The sequence below is a fragment of the Festucalex cinctus genome, chromosome 10 (assembly GCF_051991245.1).
Source record: "Festucalex cinctus isolate MCC-2025b chromosome 10, RoL_Fcin_1.0, whole genome shotgun sequence".
NCBI lineage: Eukaryota > Metazoa > Chordata > Actinopteri > Syngnathiformes > Syngnathidae > Festucalex > Festucalex cinctus.
In genome coordinates, this window is record NC_135420.1 from 18,671,089 (window position 1) to 18,689,702 (window position 18,614).

General features: G+C 38.9%; 2 protein-coding genes across 2 annotated transcripts; one reads left to right on the plus strand and one right to left on the minus strand.

The window, feature by feature from the left end:
• Positions 1-1,317: 1,317 nt before the first annotated feature.
• On the minus strand, positions 1,318-7,705 carry LOC144027480 (mitochondrial coenzyme A transporter SLC25A42-like). The gene is made up of 8 exons (XM_077535035.1): positions 7,418-7,705; positions 7,001-7,155; positions 4,705-4,816; positions 4,472-4,497; positions 3,275-3,441; positions 3,070-3,186; positions 2,853-3,004; positions 1,318-2,772 (listed from the first exon to the last, which is right to left on the minus strand). Exons 2-8 carry the CDS (start codon positions 7,085-7,087, stop codon positions 2,447-2,449), a joined length of 987 nt encoding a protein of 328 aa, XP_077391161.1. The 5' UTR covers positions 7,088-7,155; positions 7,418-7,705; the 3' UTR covers positions 1,318-2,446.
• Positions 7,706-9,081: 1,376 nt separating this feature from the next.
• mau2 (MAU2 sister chromatid cohesion factor) lies at positions 9,082-18,385 on the plus strand. Its single transcript, XM_077534985.1, has 18 exons — positions 9,082-9,371; positions 9,715-9,798; positions 9,953-10,048; positions 10,913-11,007; positions 11,300-11,327; positions 12,447-12,602; positions 12,718-12,864; positions 13,914-14,004; positions 14,082-14,185; positions 14,263-14,340; positions 14,417-14,482; positions 14,570-14,653; positions 15,060-15,109; positions 15,521-15,598; positions 15,725-15,836; positions 16,889-16,979; positions 17,123-17,250; positions 17,526-18,385. The coding sequence occupies exons 1-18, from the start codon at positions 9,138-9,140 to the stop codon at positions 17,598-17,600; spliced, it is 1,797 nt and encodes a 598-aa protein (XP_077391111.1). The 5' UTR covers positions 9,082-9,137; the 3' UTR covers positions 17,601-18,385.
• Positions 18,386-18,614: the final 229 nt, after the last annotated feature.

Below are 18,614 nucleotides of genomic sequence, written 5' to 3' on the forward strand. Positions count from 1 at the left end.
GCGTCCATTGTGGTGGAGGTCATTCAGCGCTAGACAGTAGAAATGTGATGTGAAATATGATGCGGCATGCATCCCAATCACATCTCGGCATTCTTTTATCCTCCCGCCGTCACATTTCTCTATTTTCGAGTACGTGCGAACAGCTATTGTCCGCCTTGCAGGGGTGAAGGGCTCCAAAGTGAATTATTCATGCAACATTTGAATACATGCAAATGCTCGGGCGCCCCTTCTTCTTGGCACAGGTCCAGGTTACCTATGGCAACGGCGCCTTCAGGAAGCATCTTTCCTTCCCTCCCTCCCTCCTCCTCTCTCGCTCAATCACCCGCCCCGTGACCACGCTAGCATCCACCCTGTGGTATTGTCTCGATTGTTGCAATACCAGGCCCATGCGCCCCGTCGGTTGGCAGGACATCCCATAATTCACAGTCAAGGTCAGAGGCAAGGGGGATGAGAGATGGAGGACAGGATACCTCCCTTCAATCCGTCCATCCATCTATCCTTCCTTGCAACTGCTCAGCACCTGCAGATAAAATGAAGTGGAGGATATTAGTATATTAATTTCAGGATGAATTTGGCATTTGTATTTTGAATTAAAATGCACAATAATTCTTTAGATAGATAGATAGATAGATAGATTTTTTTTTAAGTCATAAAATGGAAGTTAAAAACGTTAGTTTGTTTTGGGTGAGGTCAAGTTCAGGCCATTAGGTTGACTGAAGCCATAATCACCCACAACACGCTCGTTTATTTCTCTGCTGCCACCTACAGGAGAACATCTATTATATTTTTATTTATTTATTTATTTTTGTACAGTGTTTAAAAAAAATTCTATGCAGCAGCGTATTCTGTAATTACAGCGGTCGAGTCCTCACTTTACGACGGATTTGTGACCAGAATGTGTACATAAGCTCGGAAAATGCTCTATTACTAACATCTGTTATCCCCAATAGTCATATAGTAAATATTAGTATGAAAAAAATCTTGTCGACCATAAAAAAAAAACTGTACTGCACAATGTTCGTAACTTTAGAATGCCGTATGTCAAGGCAGTAGTAAAACGAGGATCCTCAACTTTTATATCATATTTAATATTACATAATTGCGTTGAATTATCAGCCACAAAATGTATTATATTTAGGTCTAAACACAAACGAACATGACATGATTGCGCAACCGTCACATTTTATTTTACTTTCAGATTGTACAGTAAGTTGTAACAGGGCCCCCTCAAGTGGACAAATGAGGCATTACTGTGCTTTGATAACTTGATCGTTGATTCTCACTTTGAATTGTAAAATAAACACAATATAAATGAAATGTAGTTGGAATAAACGTACCTTTTTATTAAAAAGAAATCTATACATCGATTTAGTTCTCATATTGTTAAATGAAACTGTCCCACCACAATCTCACATTCGAAACACAAACGCTGTTGGCTTTCAAAAATGAGGGCCTTTATGCTTATATCCAACATTCAAAGCTTGTTAAAATACTTTAGTGGTCACATATAATGCAGGGGAATTTGCAGATACCTTGTAGATTAAAAAAAAAAAAAAAAAAAAAGTCCAAAAGTAAATACATACTTTTGATTAGACAGCGATACGTTTTGTTTTTTTTTCACTCGTAATCACCATGATAGTACTTGAATAGGACATTCATCATGAACGCATACTGTAAGGTAAAATCAGGGCTTAACAATGAATCGAAATCATATCGTACAGTACAACAATGCAAATTTCAAAGGGCAAAAACTGCAATTTAGGGGAAAGAACTGCTCATTTCCTTACAGTGTCTAGATAAGTTCAGTGCTTATGAAGCGTTCACGTTTACATCTTGTTTCATGAAATGTGAAAATTGTGAGTGATAAAGCAGATTTGTTTACTGTTGGTAAGCTGATTTATTACTTTCTGACTTGTGGTAGAATTTTGTGAAGTTATCATGGTCAATGCTTAAAAGGCTGCAAGTCAAAGTTTTTCCCAAGTTGAAAACTAATTGAATTGAATTGAATAAACTTTCATATAAATTCTTACTTTAGCATAAGCCTAATTTACAAAAAACAAAACATTTATGTATCATAAATCAGATTTTTATTGTAATACTGATCAACTTCTTGTTTGTGTCCCCCCTCCCCACACCCAAAAAATGAAAAGAGGACCTTGAAAAAAATAATCGCATATTAAATCGCAATTGTAATACTGAAAGGGGGGAGGGATCGCAGTTAAGATTCCAAAAATTGTTCAGCCCTAGCACAAATCATGGTCACAACAACCCATGTGCATTTGTCTTGAAATCAAAGCTAACCAAGGCAAAATTCATATTATCTTGAAAGAACATTCAGTAGTGCAAACACATAATACACGTTTTGTCCTTAATAGTTCCCATTAAAGTGATTGATTGTGACTCTTTTAAAGTCTGTTTCTGAGCTCCATTGGCCCAAACGTGCTCGTCAGTGGGTGAAGAAGCCCATCTGGTGCACTTTAACGAGCAGGCTGTGCGTGATGTCGAAGGTGGTGAAGCTGATGCCGACGGCGACGGGCCCCTTGAGCCAGTTCATGCTCAGGCCTTTGTAGAGTCCGCGCACGATGCCCTCGTGGCTCACGATTTCGCGCATGGTGCCCAAAATGGTGGTGCAGGGGGTGCCCGTGACGCCGGCCGTCTGCATGCGCCGGCGGACCACGTCCAGAGGGTACGAGGCCGACTGTCCGATCAGGCCCGCGCACGCGCCGAAGGCCAAACGCTCCACGGTGTACGGCTGAGCTCGTTTTGTCTTTTCTAGAAGTGTGCAAGGAAAAGATGGTTAGGTGAGTGATGAGCCGTAAAACCGGCAAGTGTCCCGATATTTCTGCGGGTACCCGTGTGAAGTTTCTTGAGGGTCTCGTAAGTGAAGAATGTGATGCCGGCGTAGGGGATGACGCCCAGAATTGTGGGGGTAAAGCCTCTGTAGAGGGTTTTTAAGCCTTCCTCTTGGGAAATGCGCACAAAGACGTGCATGATGTTGCTGTACCTGTCAAAATGAAGTTTTAGATATGAAGTCAAGAGTCATGACTCATGTAGCAACATATTTCTTACATTTCTTTGGCTGTAACCGCCATACGGGCCCGCACCATATCCAGCGGGTATGTCAGCATGGCGGCGGTGGTCCCCGCCAACGAGCCGGCCAAGAAACGCGGCAATGGTGGAAGAGCTCTGAAACAAAGCAACCAAAAAAAAAGTGTTGCAGCGACAAATGCAAAACTAAATATAGTCAAAATAAACGTCGTGGGGTGATGCTTACTTTCCCTGGAAGCCGTAGTGGCCCCCCAGCACCTTTTTGTACTGTTCGTGGGAGCAAAACTGGATGGCGGCGTACGGCATGACCCTCACCATGGTGGCAGAGTTGCCCCTCCACAGGCTCAGCAGCCCATCTTTTACATACGAGCAGTAGATGACCCTGAACGCCTCCTGGATGCATTAGAATTTAAAAAAAAAATTAGATGTCCCATAATGTCTCAATAATATAAAAAAAAAAACATTTGTGAGGTTTCAATAGTTCATTTTGAATGGGTCCAAAGTGCCAGCAAAGAATAATCGAGATACAGTAGTTTTAGTTATGAAGTGGGATTTATTTATTTATGTATCTATTTGTTTAAACAATGGCAAGTTTTTGTTCATTTTTTATAATTTAACATAAAAACAAACAAAAAAAAAGCCTTTGGTGATATTTCAACTAATTTTTATCTTTTTTTAGTCAAACAAACAAACAAACAAAAAGAACCCCAATATTTAGACATGTTTCTTTATATTTGAATTGATTTTTAATATTTGTATTTTTATCCAAAAAATACTCTAAGTTGACTGAAAATTATGAAAAAGTTTTTTTTTGTTTTTTTTTACTAACTACTTCCTTTGTTTTCCTTTTTATTTTTTGTATAAACAGTTTTCATTCTATCCACAAACCAATAAAAAGTTTTTTTTGTAATAATAATAATAATTATTATTATTATGACATTTGTTTATTTGTTTTTACCACTCCACTCCTAAAACAAACAAAATATTTAAAAAAAATTCAGAAAACTATCTCTTTAAAAAAAAATACTTCTCTCAGTTTCTCAGTTAAAAAGAAAAGTCAACGCAATTATGTAAAACATAACAATTTTGAAAATGTGTTGTTTATGTTTTTGTTCTTGTACTATGCATCACTAACATCAGCATCGACACTAGCTTTAGCGTAGCATGAGCGATCTCCCGTCATCATTGTTGTGACCGTTGACGAAGGCGATTGGAGGTCGTCATAGCAACAACAGAAATGTCACTGCTAATTACAAGCCAGTGTATAATCATTGTCTAATATTGAAGCTGACATTTTTAGGGCTAAAGTACTACACATTGTTGCTTAAGTAAAGAGGAGAAAGTTGAATGTCATTATCCATAGTTTTTGTACAGTATATGTAACATATCAATGGAGATTTTTGCAGATATAAGTGAAACTCACCTTTGCCGAAAACCTGTTTGAGGACACTAAAGAATGGAAAAACAACATGATTAGAACAACCAATTCTCCCATGTAGGCTAAACATCTACTAAGAGGATTAGCAGTTAACAGTTACATCAGACACTTAACATTCTGCAGGGCCAGTGAGCAAACAAAAAAGAAGGTAAATGAATGATTTATGTTTCAAACTTTTGACACCCATATCTTGGGAATGTTCATTTTCTGCCCCTTACCCTGAAAGATGATCTTAGTGCGATCCAGGGGTGCAATGACGGTTTTGGCGACGGCTCCGGCGAACGCCCCACACAGTAGCGAGTCCAACGCCGTCCAGGTGGGCCTCAGGTCCTGTTTGGTACACATGCTTAAATCATTTTTTTTTCCTCACAAAAATTTAAAAAAATGGAAACCAATAACAATTTATTCTAATTCTAACGCATTTAAAATGTGATTGCTAACATGATGTTTCTTTATGTCTGTGTAAATTATCAGTCATCCAGGTCATAGCAATCTTCAAAGGTTGAATCAATCAAGGCAATTGGAGTCTTCTTGCTTGTTGAATTTTTTTGTTTTCTCAAAACACTCAAATATTTATGACTTAGGCAACTATACTAATAAGCCAACGAAGGGAATTCCCTTTATAATGTGTCGTACGGGAAAAACCAGCATCACAACAGATTGTGTTTAACTATGGAGGTTTAAACAGGCGTGTTAGTGCAACTGTGCATGCACGTTTGCACGTGCCTATTTTTCACACACCTCAAGGGCAGCCAAGCCCAATAAACAGCCACTCTTTAGTGATAAGAATGTCCTCACAGCACAATTTCACAACGCTAATTGAGGTCAGTAGCTATCGTGGATGCTGAAATTGTTTATAGGAACATTACACTTGGCTATCCGGACAGAAGACTCCCATGCTGACTCGAGTCCATTAGCGGAGCCCAGGATTCAAAGGCAACGGAAGTAAAGTCAGCCCTAAGTATATAAATGCTTTTAAATCCAGGTTAAAAACTATGCTTTGTTGCCCATTTATAGGCATTTTTTAAACTACTACTTTTCCTTTTCGTTGTAAATGTGATTAAATGTCAAAGCTATATCCTGGTAAGCTAAGGTAGGCTAAAAGCGAGCTTGTCAAGCTATATAAATAAAGTTACCTTGCCATCACACTAAAACCAAAAACACTATGCTAGTATGCTAGCTAATTTTGCTTGATTTCATTTTAATTACACAGCTGATACAACCTATTTTACTTTAAGACTATAACAGTAAAAATTGTTCAAATATAACTTTAACTGTTTTATAATTGTGACAGTTAAACTAGAACAAATTCATTCAATATGTAGGCCCACCGCTTCCAATGGGGAGAAATTAAAATGCTTGTAAATATGAAGAGGCCTGTAATCTGACCCAGTTTTACGCCAGCCTGTACGTTCCTTCTATTTACAGCAGGACACCAGCAGAGTCAAGACTACCTACTGTACTGCGTCCGGCACGCTCTTACTGGCAGTGTCACAAAAACAACACTTAGCTGAGCAGAGTGCACATGTTGTATTGCTTTAAAACCCAAGAGCCATTTAAGTCTGTCTTTCATGGAAAAATATCATGTTTAGCAAGTACTTTGATGAGATGTGGATTACACAGCTCCTCCTGAGGGTTTTTTTTTTTTTCCCAATTGAACGATAGGTTGGATCGAATGCTCTCGGTCGCGTTAATAATGACGGTAATAGTGCACTGGGTGAGCCCCTTGCCAATAGAAAGCCATTTACACACAATATTGTCAACTAGTTTTGCCTCACTATAATTGTCCCATTACTGCGCCAAAATTGTCCTGTACAGAAATGTCATAAGTAGTAAAGGGCAACAGAGAAAAAAATGTTAGTACTCATTTTACTAGTGCAACCTAGTCTTTCTACTAGTGCACCTTAAGCTAGTACGCTAGTTGTCCTCAAATTTTGTATACGCTACTTTTTTCCCCGTACTCGCCTATCCATGTTATTATTAGTGAGGCAAAACTGTACCCAAGATGACAACTGTGTTCTACTAGTGACATTAAAAATTGTACTAATCAACATGTAGTGCTTCACCAGCTGCACTAGTAGAACACAAATGTCAACATGTGCACAATTTTGCCTCACGACTAGCATGTAGTTGTCCGACTAGTATGCCCAAGTTGTCCTACTAGTGTGCAGAAATGTCATCAAAACTACTAATGGGCAATTACTGCAGTAGTAATTTACTAGTGAGCTTTAATTGTGTACGAGTAGGACAAAAGTGCACAAGAAGTGGGGGGAAAATGCTACTTGTAAGACAAAGTCTTTCTCTCCATTAAGGCACTGAATTTTCATCGTAGTGAGGACAAAGAGCAAAATCGTGAATGGGCCTTTAGCTTAAAATCAAGGATATCAAAACAAAACACAAATCAGTGGCTTTCAGTAGTGTAGACAAACAGTTTGAACAAATATGCAATAGTAATCCCTTGAATCAAACAACTCTTATGTAACACATGAGCGTGAGTTTTTAAAGGAGACACACCTTTGCTTGGCTGGAAGGAGGCAGAGTCAGAACCGCGGCCTGGGCCACTGGCAAGCGGCTTTGGTGGTCGTGCATTCGGTGGGCCATGAGGGACACTCACTGGTGGTAGTGACCCCCACGCACGCACATGATTCGGAACCAGTGCAGATGGATCGCTGCAAAAAAATAAATAAATAAGCGCTGTTTAGGAACATCCTGCAGCACAGCTTTGTTCCCTTTTTTTGTTTCCCTTTTTCAATTCATCACCAGTCGTTGTGCGCGTGCCCGTGCAATTATTGTACACAAAGTGAGACGTAAACAAGGGGGGGCAGTTCAATGACAAACAACAAATGTGTCATTTTGATCACACCTCAGACCTAAAAACTAGCTAAGCAGCACATCATAAATTTTGATTAAACGCTATATTTCGTACATTACCTTAAGAGGCTGCCGATGTCTTATGTCAACATTCCTGCATGGACGGCTTGTTTTCTCTCGGAAGGCTGGTCCGCTCCACGCGCAACTCAAGTCCAATGCCTTTTCGTGTTGTTTCCCCCTCGTCCTTTCCTAAGGGAAATGATTGTGAAAGACAGGTGTCAAACTGCCCAGCTCCTATTTATAGACGATTCACGCGAGGAAATGCATCTGCGTTGAGCTTCTGCTGCTGCGCAGCAGATTATTTGGGTTCGACTGACACAATCCGCGTCCTCAAGAAAGTGGGACGGCACTGCCCACTATTTGGACTACAACGCCCACTAGCGAAGTGGGTCGCGAGTGAAATCTCGCGACACTTTCCGCGATCTTGGGTTGCCAGGTTCTCGATCTGTTTGTCCCTTAAATGTTCAGCGTTTTGTCAGGCGTTTTAATAGGCCAAAACGTGAAGGTGAAATTTTGGACATGAATATAATCACATGTTTATAATTTGATTTATTACATGTCTATAGTATTTAGCTTTATTCATTCATGTATCTATAGGTTTGCGTTTTGTTTTTGTTTTGTTTTTTTTCAAGTGGAGGGACATTTTCAGAAATTTTCTAGAAAATATTGTTGCCAGTAAATTTAATTGGGAAGCTAAAATTTAATAGAATTCAGTATTATCGTTAAGAAATTTTGTATTTGAATGCTTCCTGTGTGGACTCTGCACGTTCTCTCTGGAGAAAACCCACACAAACACATGGAGAGAACTAGCAAACTCCACACAGGAATTCAAGAATTGAGTAGACATGCTAATCAGTAATCCACAGTGCTGCCTATATAATCAAACTAGAGTGGATATACTGAAGAAAAAAATTCTACACACCCCCTTGTTCAAATGCCAGGTTTTTGTGATATCAAAAAATATATATCTTAAAAAAAAAATAGATAAAGATAAACCATTTGAAAACTTGTGCCACCATTGATGTGATCTAAACCTGCACAACTCAATTGGGGGGGGCTATCCAAGAGAGAAAGTAAAAGTAAACAATGAAAATATTGCGGTTGCCGCTGGTTAAACAGGTCTGAACCCTCTAATAGGTGGGATGTGGCTATGTTCAGAATGAACAAATCACATGAACTGCCACCATTTAAAGTGCCTATGATGAACAAAACATTAAGGCCAGATCCCCCCCCTTTGCTTTAACAGTAACCCGAAGCATGGACATTCATGCTTCACTGCAGGTTCTTTTGGTGATGGGCAATTTTATGTTTGCACTAAACATACATGGAATTATGGCCAAAACGTTCAACCTTGGTTTCATGGGACCATATCACATTTTCCACGAATTTCTTCTGGTCCGATAAAACATAATAATGTAAATAAATAAAAAAATAATAATAATAAAATAAATAAATAATAATAAAATAAATAATAATAAAACAATGGTTGGTGATTTATTATTATTATTATTATTAACATGATTATTATTATTTTAATTCCACTTTAATATCCCCTGTACAAGCGACATGGAGGCTGCTGTGTGAATTGACAAAACAGTAATGTCTCTAATGAACGTGAAAATGACAACATAAATCACATATTTTAAAATAATATATGCACACGTGAGGTAAAGGGGACGAATTGAGCACATTATCTGAGACAGAAGGGTTTCAAAGTCAGCACCTGGCAACCCAGCAGCCTGGCCTGTGAGCGCTGAAAAACTTGTTGTTGTCAGGGAAAATGGCGTCAAACGTAGAAGCCCCGGAGCGCTGGTACCTCGCCCTACTCGGCTTCGCGGAGCATTTCCGAACCTCCAGTCCGCCCAAAATACGCCTTTGCGTGCATTGTCTCCAGGCTGTGTTCCAGTTCAAGCCGCCACAGAGGATAGAGGCCCGCACGCATCTCCAGCTGGGCTCGGTTCTCTACCACCACACCAAGAACAGCGATCTGGCCCGTAGCCACCTGAAGGAGGCGGTGAGCGGGCTTAAATGAGCTAGGAAAGAGCGGGGATCGCAGCGGCGGAGCGGGCGGGTGTAGGCCACAGTTTGGGAAACAACGAAGACTTTTTTTCTTTTTCTTTCCTCTAAGCGCCTAGTTTATATTTGTCAATTCGTCCGATATCACTAATTTGCAATTGTTTCATTTTCGCCACTACATAATGACACGTTCGTCCTCACTGAGTCACTCGGTCGCTTTCATTCTTTTACGTGTTGTGCAGAATTAGCTGCTGAATGGGCTTCTAAATGGTCCAATATTATAGAGAACAACAACAACGTGACTTCGGACTCGAATAATGTTTGTATTCCTTCTTTTGCAGTGGAACATTTCCCAGCAAGTTCCTCAGTTCGAAGATGTCAAGTTTGAGGCAGCAAGCATTTTATCGGAACTCTTTTGCCAACAGGTAATATTGGGATGTTCATGCACTTGAGGATTTCCACTGCAATATACATGCATTTGCACAGTGTTGTTAGTTGCAAGCGTGCTATTCATTTGTATTTGCGTTGAATAAGCTCAGTATTCATTCACGTCTGCACTAACTGGTGATCTATTTTCAGAATTTGGTGGACTCTGCAAAACCTCTTCTCCGCAAGGCCATCCAGATTTCTCAACAAACACCATATTGGCACTGCAGGCTGTTGTTCCAGCTGGCGGTACATATTACATTCTGGACACATTCTGTTTGTAAAAGTGGACACTGGTTTGTAGTCGAAATAGCATACAGCTTACTAATAACCAGTTCTCCATATAAGTGGTCTTAAACCTCTTTTGCGCCTTGGACTGATTTTACATAGGGTCATATTTTGATAGACTGTCATCGAACCAAATAAAAACAGGATCAGTCATCTGTCCACGACCAATAGTGGCGAAAGACACAAGGGCAGCAAAATGTGAAATAACTTGTTGTACATAAGCTTCGCAGTTAGTCTTGCTAGTTAAAGTTATTCCACTAGTCTCAAAATATTCATACATACCAGTTGGGACCACAGGACTAGCAGCAAGAAACAAGGACAGCAGTACCAAGTAAAGCTCCATCTTCATAGCCAAAAGATAAAGTCCATAAATAGTGGGCAACAACCGCTAATATAAAACTTAATTCATCCAACACATATGACATGCACCAACATCACGACACTTGTCACTTGCTTTATGACACTGGTACTAAAAAAGTAAAGTAGCAGTAAGCGAGTATTCGAATGATTTGAGAACAGAAAAAGTGGAAGTGGTTAATGTCCGAAGTTTAGGATTATTTTATGAAAGAAAATAAAGTGCAAGGCCTCTTCTGCAAAGCAGAACTGGCTTACACAACAGCAACGATCGCTGACACAATGCACCTAATAAGCTAATTTGGTAGCATTCTATCACTTGGTCAATGCCCCCGGTGCACTTTAAATTAATGTATTGAAAAAAATAAAAATATTCTGTTCAATTCAAATTCAGTTTCTGATTTGTTTATACAGAACAACGAGGCTAAAAAAAATGCTGACTTTGACAAGATGAATTTTCTTGTTCCCCAGCAACTTCATACACTGGAGAAAGACTTGGTGTCAGCATGCGACCTGCTGGGCGTTGGAGCGGAGTACGCTCGTGTGGTGGGCTCGGAATACACCAGGTACATCTCAGCTCATGTTTTACAAAGTACTACCCAGGATGTTTTTTATATATTGTCTTAGTCTTTAGGGCACTGAAACATCCACAAAGTGAGCAGTAGCATTTTAATCTAACCCAATTGTTTGCTGTGTAGACCTTCAGACATTTTCAATGAATGTTTTCATCTTTCCTGAGCCCGTATTGATTTTTCTGAAATGCGTATTGGCACTGCCCCATTTAATTATAGCAACGTAAATATTGACTGACTTGACTGATTGTGAGGAACGCTGACCTGATGCTTTTGTCTCTTCAAGGGCGTTGTTTCTCCTCAGTAAAGGCATGGTGAGTCAAACTTTTATTCATGAAGTTGTTTCATTACAGAATTGCCTAAAGTAATATGAGGGCAGTGTGGGGGGGGAGTCATCAGGTTTTTAAAAGAAGGTTGTGATAATATGAGAAAAAAAAAAATCAAATGTCATAGTATTTGTTTTATTTTTTTCAAAGTTTTTTAGTGAATTGCATCTTCATTCCAGAAAAAAATGCAACTTTTTCTTGATTATAGAATAAGACTCATTTTTTTTCCTTCTCGTTAGAATTTATCTTGAAAATTTCAACTTTTTTTTCTTTTAAATTTAAAACAATTTTCTCAAGAATGTCATAGTATCTGTTTTATTTTTTCAGTTTTAGTGAATTGCATCTTCATTCCAGTAAAATTGCAACTTTTTCTTGACTGCAGAATAAGACTTATTTATTTTTTCTACTCGTTAGAATTTTAGCTTGAAAATTACATTTTTTGTTGTTGTTGAATTTAATCTGCATTCTTTGAATTACCCCGGTTACATAGTTTTTGCTTTTGTGAATAAAACTATAATGTAAAATGTTACTTTTTTCATACAATTTACTCATTGTATGACAATGTTATTTTCTTTCCGACTATCATAAAATGACAACCCTTTTTTCCCTCGTTTTTCTACTTTTTCATGTAATTGCAGCCCTTTTAAATTATATAAGGATTGTTATAAAACTACAAAACACTCAAATTATGACTAAATGTTATGACTTAAAATGCAAGACTTATTTTTTTTCTCAAATTTATGACTGCTCTCCTATTTTTGTGACGTAATCTTTATAAATGTGGTTAGATTAATTCTATTAAAGTATGACTTTTTTTCTTTTTTTTTTTGCTCATAAGTTACAACTGTTTATTCCTAATAGTTTATTCTTTAAATGGCTTGGTCTTTATTGCCCTATTTTTTTTTTTTTTTGTGGAATTACAGATTTTTTTCCCCACTTAATATCACTTAATTTATACCCTTTCTTCATCATATTTAATCTTTAAACCTGTTATTATATCCTTTATTCTCTCTATACTTTTTTCTTTTATAGTATGGCCTTGGCCTTTCATATTGCTTGTCTTGTTCTAAACGTTTTTTGTCAAGTGACGTTTTTCTTGCCCAACAGCTGCTGCTAATGGAGAGGAAGCTGGGCGAGGTTCATCCGCTGCTTACGCTGTGTGGAACCATCGTAGAGAACTGGCAGGGAAACCCTATCCAGAAGGAGTCCCTGAGGGTCTTCTTTCTGGTTCTACAGGTCACACATTACCTGGACGCTGGACAGGTATAGTCTGAACAGTGTCGATGAAGTACTGGATGAGATTAGAGTGTGCTGATGGTCCTGAAAGCTTGTAAGCGTTACGTCACGTGTTGATCGAATCAAATCCATATTCCCTTAGGTGAAGAGTGTGAAGCCGTGTCTGAAGCAACTGCAGCAGTGCATCCAGACCATCTCGACACTCCACGATGACGAGATTCTTCCCACCAACCCCGCCGACCTCTTTCATTGGCTTCCGAAGGAGCACATGTGTGTCCTTGTTTATCTGGTAAGCATTGCATTTGGTTTATTTTCCTCACACCATGCTATCTTGGTGGTTGACTGTAAACATTTATGTAGCACTGGTTGACTTTAAAAATAGCATTTGTTTGGAGATCAGTTACATTTGAAATAATTTGGCCCAGAGCAGGGTTATAGTAGTTTTGGATTTTTGTATTTAATTTTTAGTTTTTTTGTTTGTTTGTTTGTTTGTTTGTTTTTTCCCCACACTTTTGTGCATTTCGAGTGTGTAAGATTTAAAAAAAAAAAAAAAAAAAAAAAAAAAAACGTGCTTACCACTATATCCCCACCATGCTAACCCTATCGTTTATTCTCTTGAGCGTATTCTGTTAGGCTCTGGAGTTTGATCCCAAAAACACAGACATAAATAAGTAAATAATAAAATAAAAAATAATAATAATAATAAAATAATAATAATATTTTAACTCTATTCGCATAATATCAAGAGGCGTAGAACAAACTTGACTAGACGAGAAACAACGAGAATGTATCGAGAATCATGAAACGCTAAGCTAACTTGGACTGTGGGGGTGCACAGAGGAACAGAGGTAATAATCCGACAAAAGCACACCCTCCTCAGACAGGCTTATATAGACAGCGAATCGATTTGATTGGTTGTGGCTAGACATGTTGGTAACAAGACTGACATGGAATTATCTGATTGGCTGTTGACCAGATAAAGAGATTAAAGATTCTTGACATCGCAAAGCTTCTGACATCACATAGCATCTTACTAGTTGAAACTAGACGCTGGTTGCATCAGTTTAAAACAGACACTTGACCTCGCGGTCATGACCCAAACATAACCCTTGCATGACCCTAGTCATGACATATTCTCCTTGTCCGTATACTTGTAACGCTAATCCTTTCAGAAAAAGAGTCCATCCTTTGATGCTGACAGAAAAGAGGTCTAGTGTGAGATGCTTGTCAAGCACTGACAAATCTAGGACATTTTGGTCATCTTTGTGTGCCATAAACATCAAAGAAAGCATCCCGTTTTCACTTTCTTGACCTCTGATTTTCCCTTCTTGGCGACAGGTGACAGTGATGCACTCCATGCAAGCGGGTTACCTTGAGAAAGCACAGAAGTACACAGACAAGGCGTTAATGCAACTAGAGAAATTAAAGAGTGAGTGTGTGCTTGTGCTTTTCCCAAAGAATTGTAGTGGAGCGCCCCTCATTGCGTCTATTTATTTTTGTTGATAGTGTTGGACTGCAGCCCCATCCTTTCTACCTTTCAAGTCATTCTACTGGAGCACATCATCATGTGCAGGCTCGTCACAGGCCACAAGGCCACTGCGCTACAGGAGGTATTTTCTACCTCTCATACTGCATGTTCTGGTTAATTGTTGCAAAATGAACACACTAACACACATTTGTCTCCTAGATCTCACAGGTGTGCCAGCTTTGCCAACAGTCTCCCAGGTTATTCACCAACCATGCTGCCCAGCTCCACACTTTATTGGTGAGTATATTCAACCCTTTAAAAAAAAAAAATTGTATCAGTTTTACTTAAAATGTGGTGCTTTTGCTTCTTTCAGGGCCTCTACTGTATCTCGGTGAACTGCATGGATAACGCAGAAGCACAGTTTACCACGGCCTTGCGGGTGAGCACATTCCTATTTTTGATGCAAACATTTGGATCACTTCCTGGCTGCTCCTGCTGACTCAAATGTGTCTCTTTTGTGTTGCAGCTTACCACACATCAGGAGCTGTGGACTTACATCGTCACCAATTTGGCCAGCGTTTACATTAGGGAAGGCAACAGACACCAAGAGGTCTGACAATGAAAATTATTCTTATAAAATATTGAGAACCACACCTTGTCATATTTTAGTAAATGACACATCTCAAATTTGGCTTCCTTAATCCTTTTTTAGAATATTGTGACCTTGTTTACTTAATGTTATTTTAATATTTCATTTGCCTTAATTCAATTTAACACAAGATGATATTAACATTCCTCCTTAGTTTCTGTATAATATTCTCCGGACTAGATGATAGATGGATCCTCTGAAGTGCACTTCCCTTGTTTAAATCCGTGCTTCTCTTGAAGTCCTGTGCAAAACTAGGCCCAAGTTGAGAGCATTCGTCAGTAGCACAATATGCCCACCAGATGGTGCTATAAATAATGATTTCAAAAATTTCTGACAAACATTCTTCATTGACCATTCTCTCCTCCAGTTGTACAGCCTCCTGGAGAGAATAAACCCAGACCACAACTTCCCAGTCAGGTAAAATGACAGTAAACCTGTTTAAGGTCAGGTTCTTTAAAACCCAAAAAAAAAGTTGCTGTTTTTTTTTTTTTTTTTTTTTACGCACATACGGCATTAAAGTGTTGTGATGCTAGTATATGAATGTACATTCAATAGGCACATTTCAACACATCTGAGATCCAGAACAAGACCTCATTGAAAAATTTGTGCTTTTACAAAGAATATTATACATTTTAGCACTAATATTTGGGTCATCTTATTATGCTACTTGAGAGGTGCATTCGCGCCAATGTGCAATCCACAGCCACCTTCATAGTCAATTATGGTGCTACTCATTCAAGAGGATTGGCATGTTTTTAATTTTTTTGTTTGAGAGTTTTGTTTTGTAAAGTACAAAACAGCTGTAATAACATCTTTGTCTTTGGTCAGCTCACACTGCCTCCGCGCCGCTGCTTTCTACATCCGGGGACTGCTGTCCTTCTTCCAAGGCCGCTACAATGAAGCCAAGTAGGATGATTTTTTTTCTTTTTTCTTTTCTTTTCTTTTCTTTTCTTCCCCTCCACAAACTGTCTCATGCAAACCACTCTCGTGACTCAACCCCTTGACGCTTTCACATTCTTGTTGTCGTTCCAGACGCTTCTTGAGAGAAACCCTGAAGATGTCCAATGCCGAGGACCTGAACAGACTGACTGCTTGCTCGCTTGTTCTGCTGGGCCACATCTTCTACGTGCTGGGCAACCACAGAGTAAGACGCAATTACTGATCTGACTGAATGCTTCGGTTGAGTTGTCAAGGGTACGAACCATGTCGTCTTGTAAGATGGTGACCCATTTGAGTTTCATTTTTGTTTCTTTCTACCATTCTGTTATGAAGTCTGAATTTTTTGAATACCATCACCTTTGGCCCAATTGTTGTAACAATATGTTGTAGTACATGTTCATTTATGCCCAGTGTTAGATATTTAATAAAAATGTATCCCCAGTTAACCTCTTAGCCCAAACAGTTATGGTAGAGGTCTAAATGCATATTACAAGAACTTTAAAATCGATCTTCAAAGTACTTGACTATTAACTCTTTTACTGCCAAAACGTTATATATATTAAAAAAAATAATAATAATCCGCTGCAGTGCCAGCCGATTTCGAGCATTTTCACTCATCTTTCAAGGCAAACAAAATATTGCGTGCTATACCTACATAAACATGGTGGATACTATATGAAAGATTGTTTCCATTCTTTCATTCGAAAATAATTCTACCTTATTCCGTTCTTTAGTAATCACCATGTGAAAATAATTTGAGTGACACCAAGCAAAAATGGGGAAAAAAAGAGAAAACAAGCTTTTTGTCAATACACGTTTTCTACAAAACACTTCGACATTAATATTTTTTGGTTTTGTAACGCTCTGTGAATGAGATTAGTGTGACCAACGCTTTATTCACGCCATAATTGTTAACGTATTTCCTAAGATCCGCCATGTTTTCATGTGATTTAATACACAGGTGCCCATTGAAAAGTAATACAATGCTGCCATCTGCCGGCCATAGTTTGTGGGTCTTTTTTATTTTATTTTTTTTAGACCCCATTCACAAAGCAGCACTGTACAAGACGTTGCACTGCCCATTGACAAAAAAAAAAAAAGCAAACATTGTTGACATGATTTGATGTTATTGGCGGTACTCGGTGGGCGTGCCCTTAACGTCAATTGACATTTTTGGCAGGAAAAAGAGTTAAGTGGCCTTACATTGGCCTCACTTGTGGCTGATGGTTTTCACACATTCTTCACTGTTCCATGCAGGAAAGCAACAACATGGTGGTACCGGCCATGCAGCTGGCCAGCAAGATTCCCGACATGTCTGTGCAGCTTTGGTCCTCCGCGCTGTTGAAAGGTACTTGTATTCATTTCACATAATTTTTTATATAACATAATCCATTATGTGAATTTCCTTTTGAGGACATGGAATTCATCTGTGCTCCAAAAGTTGTTCTTACATTGTTCTTATGTATTTTTGACCACACCTTTCACTTACAGATTTGAACAAAGCGCTTGGGAACAACATAGATGCTCACGAAGCAGCTCAGATGCACCAGAACTTCTCCCAGCAGCTGCTACAGGACCACATCGCCGCCTGCAGCCTCCCCGAGCACAACCTCATCAGTGTACGTGAAGGATTTAACGCCTCTCCCCAATGCGTTTAAGTCAAAAGCCCCAAAAATTGTACAATTTTGAGTTCAGCCAAAATGTTCAGGCAAATTACGGTATGTCTCGGAAGTTGAGCTTGTTGCGGCAAGGAGGAAACGTGTGAGCAATACCCTTCGAACCAGTGCTATAACCTACTACAACATAGCTTGCAAGTCAATCAGATTCATGGAAGACTCAACGACGCTTTCAAAATATGTATGAACTAATATTTGCTTGTGTTTGTGCTTCATAGTGGACTGACGGCCCTCCTCCTGTCCAGATCCAAGCACAGAACGGTCCCACCACCAGCCTCGCAAGCCTGCTATGAGGGGGAATGTGCGTACGTGAGTGTGTGAGTGCGTGTGCGCGCGTGTGTGCAGCTGGTACATTATCACAACTAACGCAGTCTAAAAAGTTGGTATCCAGATTATTTTTCATCAAGATCTAAGTGACTTTTTAATTTCCTGGTTCACTGCTAACACAGTTTTAATTTGCTGTAAAACAATTTACCACTACTGTTGTTGTCTGGTTCGATCAGGGCATGAAACTGAAAGTCGGGCTGGTTTAGTTTTGAGCAGGGGTGGGCAACCGGTCTCTCTCACTTTGCAATTCTAAAAGCAAATAGCAGAACTATTATAAAAGGATCTCCAATATTTAACTCACATATCGCTGGTGTCGGGCTGAAATCTAATATGTCATAATTTAGTATTTTTTTTCCACAAATATGTATTATTAGTCAGTAGACACGTATGGGTGTGTTTATTATTATTATTATTATTTTTTTTTACCATTGACCAATCTAAATGATTGAAAATGGTTCTCTCTCTTTAGCAAACATGCTGTTTTGTTTGTTTGTTTTTTGGGGGGGGCGTCTTCTAAAACAGTAAAGGTACAAGGATTCCGCCCGACACCAGCAATACTCTCTTAATATTATCCGATCATACACATTTGTTTGGAGGACTTTATGTAACCTGACAAATATTGCCCACCCCTACTTTAGAACTTGTTCCCTTCAAACAGAAAGCCCCCCCTTCTTAATTTGCCAGCTTTTGTTTTCATTTGTGAGGAAGCTGAGGCGATAGACAGGAAGGTAGTAAAAATTAGAGGGGGGGGGGGGGAGAAAGTAATTTATTCATATTTTTGTATCTTATTAAATATTTGACATGCTTTCTTTTGTTTGTTGTATGGACACTTTTGTTTTCATATGCATGGAAGTTACTGATGTTGGATTCCTTGTACATTTGTTTCAGACCTGGGTTTGCGAGTAAGATATACTTGGTAGATATTTTTTGCACAAAATCCATAATAGAGACGTAAAAGAAAGACCTCTTGTAATATATTT